The sequence below is a fragment of the Lipotes vexillifer genome, unplaced genomic scaffold, assembly GCF_000442215.2.
Source record: "Lipotes vexillifer unplaced genomic scaffold, Lipotes_vexillifer_v1.1 scaffold1261, whole genome shotgun sequence".
NCBI classification, from domain to species: Eukaryota; Metazoa; Chordata; class Mammalia; order Artiodactyla; family Lipotidae; genus Lipotes; species Lipotes vexillifer.
Window position 1 is genome coordinate 840,383 of NW_006796548.1, and position 6,785 is coordinate 847,167.

At 52.8% G+C, this 6,785-nt stretch overlaps 2 protein-coding genes across 2 annotated transcripts in view; one reads left to right on the forward strand and one right to left on the reverse strand.

The window, feature by feature from the left end:
• Positions 1–253, reverse strand: part of LOC103068958 (myotubularin-related protein 9-like) — a 6,092-nt gene extending 5,839 nt beyond the window's left edge. Inside the window, 2 exon segments of the mRNA XM_082931446.1 lie at positions 68–81; positions 83–253. Coding sequence (XP_082787572.1) covers positions 68–81; positions 83–253 — 185 coding nt within the window.
• A 3,798-nt stretch (positions 254–4,051) lies between these two features.
• Positions 4,052–5,649, forward strand: FAM167B (family with sequence similarity 167 member B). The gene is made up of 2 exons (XM_007468672.1): positions 4,052–4,530; positions 5,162–5,649. Exons 1-2 carry the CDS (start codon positions 4,273–4,275, stop codon positions 5,390–5,392), a joined length of 489 nt encoding a protein of 162 aa, XP_007468734.1. The 5' UTR covers positions 4,052–4,272; the 3' UTR covers positions 5,393–5,649.
• Positions 5,650–6,785: the final 1,136 nt, after the last annotated feature.

The window sequence follows — 6,785 nt, forward strand, 5'->3', positions numbered from 1 at the left end:
GGGGGGGGGGGGGGGGGGGGGGCACCATGCGTTCCCAGACTACGGGGATGTCCCCGCCACGTCTCACCGCTTCTCGATGGAGTTCTACACTACGCAACAGCAGCAGCCACAGGTCTGGAGTCGCCTGGGGTCCTGGCGACAGCAGCAGGTGGTGGCCGGTGACGCAAAGCGTGCCGCGCAGCGGGGGCATCTCCGGGCCCCGCAGGAGCTCGGCTTGGGCCTGGCCCGTACGGATCAGCTCCGAGAACTCCATTCCTCCAGTGGTGGGCCTGGGACCCGGCAGTAGGACAGACTCTAGGAGCGTCAGGCGGGGTGAGCGCGGGCTCCGAAAGGGACAGGAACTGGCTGGGCAGCTGGCGACGCCGGCAGGACAGCTGTTAAGGAGGCCCCCTTGGAGGAAGGGATCGCACAGTTTCACAGGAATTCCCCCCTCCTATTGCCAGCACTTCTTAGTGAAGACCCCGGGGTTAGAACCTGTTAAGGAAACCTCAATTTCATCATTTCATCATCATTCTCCCCATGTGAAATGGGGAGAATATTCTTGTTAAAGCCCTTTACCTCCTGCCTGGGTCGCAGGAGGCACTCACATTTTTGGTTTTTTTAACTGTGGGGTGCTGGCACTCTCACCGATTAAAAAGAAATAAAGAAAAATACCGTCTCTTCTCCTGTACCCTGGTGGAAGGGGTGGAAAGGGTGGGTGTGAAAATGGGAACTGTCTGCATCCTCCCCTACATCGGAGGCTGGGTGGGGGAAATCCCTTGGTCCACCTTAAATGCAAGCAGCTGTGTAGCAGGCACCCCTCCCCCACCACAGCTGGAAGCCCCGGCCTGAGGGCGCCCTCTATGGGGGCCACTTCTGGTATAGTTCTGCCCTGAGGAGCTCCATCCCTCATCACTCCATCCTTTGCCCAAACATGAATTGCCTGTACACTGAGCTGGGCCCTACACTGGGTGTTGGGACCCAAGAATGGCTGAGGAAAGTTCTGTTCACAGGGTTTTCAGTCTGGCAAGAGACACACTTAAGCTGGTAAATTACTAGAGTTTAAGTCTATTTGCTGGAGGACCCATCCATCCAAGTATTCTTTTATTTCTTCAACACTGATGACTACACTGTGTTAAGTGCTGATTACTAAGAAAAATAAGATGTACTCCTGCCTTTAAAGAGCCTTCTGGTCTACTAGGTTCCAGGCTTCCGTGTGTGTGCAAAAGCCTTCCATCAAATAATGAAATCATAGGTGCCCCCCATAATATAACATAAAGTTGGAACTGCTCTATGAAAGGAACCAGACATAAAAGAGTATAAATTATAAAATTCCAGTCCAGCAGCATCAGCTGGGATGGAAATTCGTTAGAAATGCAAATTATTGGGCCCTACCCCAAACATACTGAATCTGAAGCCCTGGGAATGGGGCAATCTATTTTAACAAGTTTTCCAGATGATTCTGATCCATGCTAAAGATTGAGAACTGGGACTTCCCTGGTGGAGCAGTGGTTAAGAATCCGCCTGACAACACAGGGGACAGGGGTTCGAGCCCTGGTCTGGGAAGATCCCACATGCCGTGGAACAACTAAGCCCATGCACCACAACTACTGAGCCTGCGCTCTAGGGCCCTCAAGCCACACCTACTGAGCCCATGTGCCACAACTACTGAAGCCCATGCGCCTAGAGCCCATGCTCCGTAACAGAGAAGCCACCGCAATGGGAAGCCTGCGCACCGCAATGCAGAGTAGCCACGGCTCACCGCACTAGAGGAAGCCCGCGTGCAGCAACAAAGACCCAAAGCAGCCAAAAATAAATAAATTAAAAAAAAAAAAAAAAAAAAAAGGTTGAGAACCATTAGAAAGTATACAAAAAGGCAAAACTAAGCTATGCTGTCAAATTAGGTTAGTATTACTGAAACCAAGTCCCCCTAAAACCAAGATTCCTTACTGAGTTTATGATTAATCTCTCTATCCAAAACTTTACTCTCTTTTATGTCCCCCCTGACTTCAATCCTGTGCTAAATGAACACTAACCAACCAGAGTCAGGGACTTCCCTGGTGGTCCAGTGGTTAAGACTCTGTGCTTCCAGGCTTCCCTGGTGGCGCAGTGGTTAAGAATCTGCCTGCCAATTCAGGGGACACAGGTTCGAGCCCTGGTCTGGGAAGATCCCAAATGTTGCAGAGCAACTAAGCCTGTGCGCCACAACTGCTGAGCCTGCACTCTAGAGCCTGCGTACCACAACTACTGAAGCCCGCGTGCCTAGTGCCCGTGCTCCACAACAAAGAGAAGCCACAGCAATGAGAAGCCTGCACACCACAACAACTAGAGAAATCCCGCACCCGCAGCAATGAAGACCCAACACAGCCAAAAATAAAATAAATAGAATTAAAAAAAAAGAAAGACTCCACACTTCCACTGTAGGAAGCACGGGTTCCATCGCTGGTAGGGAACTAAACTCCCACATGCCTTGTGGCATGGCCAAAAAAACAAAAACAAACAAACACAGAGTCAGAATTCTAAAATTGCTGCTGTCAATAACATCATTAATGTACTGAAACTGCTATTCTAGATATCATCACTAACATACAAATTCAAGTTGTTTCTCTAAGACAAGATGAGGTAACAGCTCATCAGCCCCTAGCTGTGGACCACCAGGCCAGATAATCATAAACCAGAGATATTCTGACTCCTGAAACAACGATTAAGAAATGTCACAGGGGCTTCCCTGGTGGCGCAGTGGTTGAGAGTCCGCCTGCCGATGCAGGGGACACGAGTTCGTGCCCCGGTCTGGGAAGATCCCACATGCCGCGGAGCAGCTGGGCCCGTGAGCCATGCGTGTCCGGAGCCTGTGTTCTGCAACGGGAGAGGCCACAACAGTGAGAGGACCGCGTACAGCAAAAAAAAAAAGAAAAACAAGAAATGTCACAGAAACGATTACGAAATGTCACAGAACCGTCACAAGATGATGGCTAATCTCAGCCTCTTTGTTCTTCCCCTGGTTTTTTTTTTGTTGTTTTGGGGGGTTTTTTTGGTCACACCACGCGGCATGCAGAACTTCCCCCACCAGGGATTGAACCTGTCCCTGCTGCAGTGGAAGCGTGGAGTCTTAACCACTGGACCACCAAGGAAGTCTGGTTCTTCCCCTTTTTTATTTTTTTACTTTATTTTTTATTTATTAAAAAATTGTTTTTCTTTCCCTTTTTTTAAAAAAAACCCCAACAATTCAAAGACCAAGTTGGAGTGAAGCTGAGGCTTGGCTTTTATTCCCCTGCTTGGCTCCCTGCAATAAACCCTTACTTTGCTGCAAACACCCTGTCAGAGCTTGGCTTTTTGCGCTGCAGGCACATGAGCGAGCCCTATGCTTGGTTACATTACCCTTAGGAGAGTTGTGATAGGCCAGGAGCACAAAAGAGGCTTCCTGGATGATAGTAATACTCCTTTGCTTGATCTAGGTACCACTTACATAAGTGTGTTCAGTTTGGGAGAATTCAGCAAGCCATGTATTTATGACATGTAAATTTTTCTGTGTGTGTTATATTTCAATACAAAGTTTTAAAAAGGGAACCGTTCTGGTTGAAGCCCTGGGAGGGGCAGGGAGAGGAAGGTCTAGGAGCCCATCCACAGCTGTGCCCTTACCCTGCACACAGTCCTTGAGGGATTTCCACGGGAACCAAAAGTTCCTTAGAATATAGCTTGAAATCATTGATCTGTCCCAACAGAGAGTCAGTGACTTGTCCAAGGTCCCACAGATCTAGCACCAGAACCCAGTTCTCCTGACTCCTGAGCCAGGGATCTGGACCCTATTCCTTTGCTGAAGGGCCAGTGTCATGAGTGAGGACAGGGGGCAGCTTGTCAGCCTCCTATCCCCTCCCCAATCCCTTAACTTGGGTCTTGGGAAGAGGGCCAAGACTCTGGTGTGGATGATGCTTTTCTTATCCTGGAGCAACTTCCTTTCTGGGAACTGGGTGTCTCCTTCTGGGCAAAGACAATAAATTTTATCCAAGGGGCCAGAGGAGCAGGGCTTCTCCTGCCCCCACCCGGACAGGCATCACGTGGCTCCCGGGTTAGCAGTGTAGGAAAATCCCAGCCCTTGCACACTCAGCCTCCCACACCCATCTACCTACCCACCCCGACACACTCAAGCCTCCCTGACCCACCTTGAACATTCACCAGCGCACACTCCCTGCACATTTCTTTCACGCTTAGCTTCTGCCATCTCTTCCTGGGTAATATCGCCAGCCTTTCCTTAATCCCAGAGCTGCAGACTTGCCCTGTCCCTCAACCCCAGCCATGTCCATGGAGCCACTGAAATTCCAGGCAGTGGGTGAAGAACATGAGGAGGATGAAGAAGAGAGCCTGGACTCTGTAAAGGCGCTGACGGCCAAACTGCAGCTGCAGACACGGCGGCCCTCATATCTGGAGTGGACGGCCCAGGTCCAGAGCCAGGCCTGGCGCAGGGCCCAAGCCAGACCTGAGCCCGGGGGACCTGGGACCATTTGCGGCTTTGACTCAATGGACTCTGCCCTTGAGTGGCTCCGACGGGAGCTGGTGAGTCTGGTGGGGAGGGCAGCCTTGCAGAGGGCCTTGAGGGCAGTCCTTGGGGCACAAGACACTGGGTATGGGGAGGGGATGAGAATGACCCTGCCTCTAGCAAATGCCCACTCCTGTGGCTTTGCCCCAGGGCTGAGGAGCCAGGCATGGACTTGTCCAGTGTTTTATTCGGGGAGCCTTGCTGAAGGAGTCCATCCAATCCACTGACCTTGAGGTCCTGTGGCTCAGGAGACAGAGTCTGCCCTTGTGGGGCAACCAGTTATAGCTGGGGAAGGCATGGCCTCCCATACTCTGGGAATTGCTATACCCCAAAGATACAAAGGAGGTACTGACCACGCTGTGCAAGAGGCCAGTGTTGAATAGGTGGTTCAATCCAATATGTGCAAATATAAAACTGTCCAGCCTCCAAATTGGAGATTCCATTTAGTTGATTTAGGATTGGGCCCCAGGCACCTGTATTTGTTTAGCTTGGTTTTAGAGCAAGATCTATGAGATGGGATGGATAGAGCTGGGGTGTGAGGGTGTGGGGAGGACATAGCCAGTGCAGAGACCCAGGGTGTTGACCAGGAGGGAAAAATGGGAGGTTCAGCAGGCTCACGCCCCCTCTCGGCCGCACTCTCGGCCGCAGCGGGAGATGCAGGCACAGGACCGGCAGCTGGCAGGGCAGCTGCTTCGGCTGCGGGCCCAGCTGCACCGGCTGAAGGTGGACCAAGTCTGTCACCTGCACCAAGAGCTGCTGAACGAGGCCGAGATGGAGCTGGAGCTGGAGCCGGGAGCCGGCCTGGCCCTGGCCCCGCCACTGCGGCACCTGGGCCTCACGCGCATGAACATCAGCGCCCGGCGCTTCACCCTCTGCTGAGGGGCACCCGCGTGCCTGCCTCGCCACCCGCTACCCATTCCCCAGCCCACCTGGGAGGAAGGAAAGGAGGGGTGCCCCAGAGGAGCCAGCACCTGGAGACCGGTGGGGGGAGAGTCCGGGAGATGCTCAGAGCTCTGGGAGCTTAAAGGCCCTGCATCCTGTTGCCCCTGCTGCCCCAGATCCGGGAGGGGGGACGGTGTGGAGGAAGGGGAGGAGTTCACAGACTCCCAGGCTCCTCAATAAACCTCTGCTTCCCATCAAGGTCTCTGCAGTCATTTATTCAGGCCCAAGGTGGCTGTATGTCACTTGTTGCTGGGACCAGGGATTCTACTGCCGGAGAGAAGGCTGACCTTGGGGGTGGAGATGGACAGACGGATCCCCATCTTCCCCACAGCTCCACTTCTGTTGCTCTATCTTATCAAGATCAGAACTGGAAAAGAACTTAAAATTCTAAATCACCCCCATGGAAGGTGACTTAGGTAAATGGGCAGCTGAAGAACGCAGGATCTGGTAGACCCGGGTTCAATGGCAGCTCCGCCGCTGATTTCTATTGATATGAGACTCTGAGGAGGTCCCTTAACCCCTGCATCTGTTTTGTCTTTAAAATGGAAATGCTAATTCTCACTCCACAAGTAGTTGGATACATCTGAAGTGAGATAATGCACTGTAAGCCCTCAATAAATGTGCATTATTATGTATTAGCCCCAGTGGTGTTCTTGCTGTTGCGCTGAGGCCCAGAGATGGACTGTGAAGTGCTCAGGTTCACAGCAAGGGGAGCTGGGGCCCGCAGCTGGGACTCTGGGCTCTGTGTCATTCGGTAGGTTTTTGTTTTTTTGGTTTTTGTATTTCTCGGCTTTTGTTTCTGTGTTACCCTCTTTGTCTGACTTTCCAGCTCAGGCTTCCTCTTCCCCCCACCCATTTCCTGTCTCCCCCTTCCCTCCGCAGCTGAGGTGCACACAGCCTCGCAAACCCCAACGATGCTCTGTGGGCTCTTCTCCCCCAGCCCGCTCCCCCAGGGCAGGCTTAGGCGGTGGCAACATGTTTATGCTTTCCGCCGGGTGGGATCAAGGCCCAGCCCTTGGGCCTGAGAGAGGCCACCTAGAGTTCTTCATAACGCTGGTGACCTGGCCCTCAGCCTCTGACGGGTGTCACCCTCAGCCTGGCCCCTGAAGAAAGGGAGATTGTTGACCTGATTGCGGCTGTGACAAGGTCCCCGCCTCCTGCCTATAACAGAAGGAGCAGCCAGGCTGCTGCCTGCACCTGGGTGCCTGGGCAGGAGTGTCTGTTCTGTCTCCCACCTGTTGCAGGAGGTGGTATCAGGCCCTGTGCCTCTGACAGGAGCTGTGGTCTCGCCTCTACCTGGTTAGAAGGGTTGCCCTACTCTCCAACTATA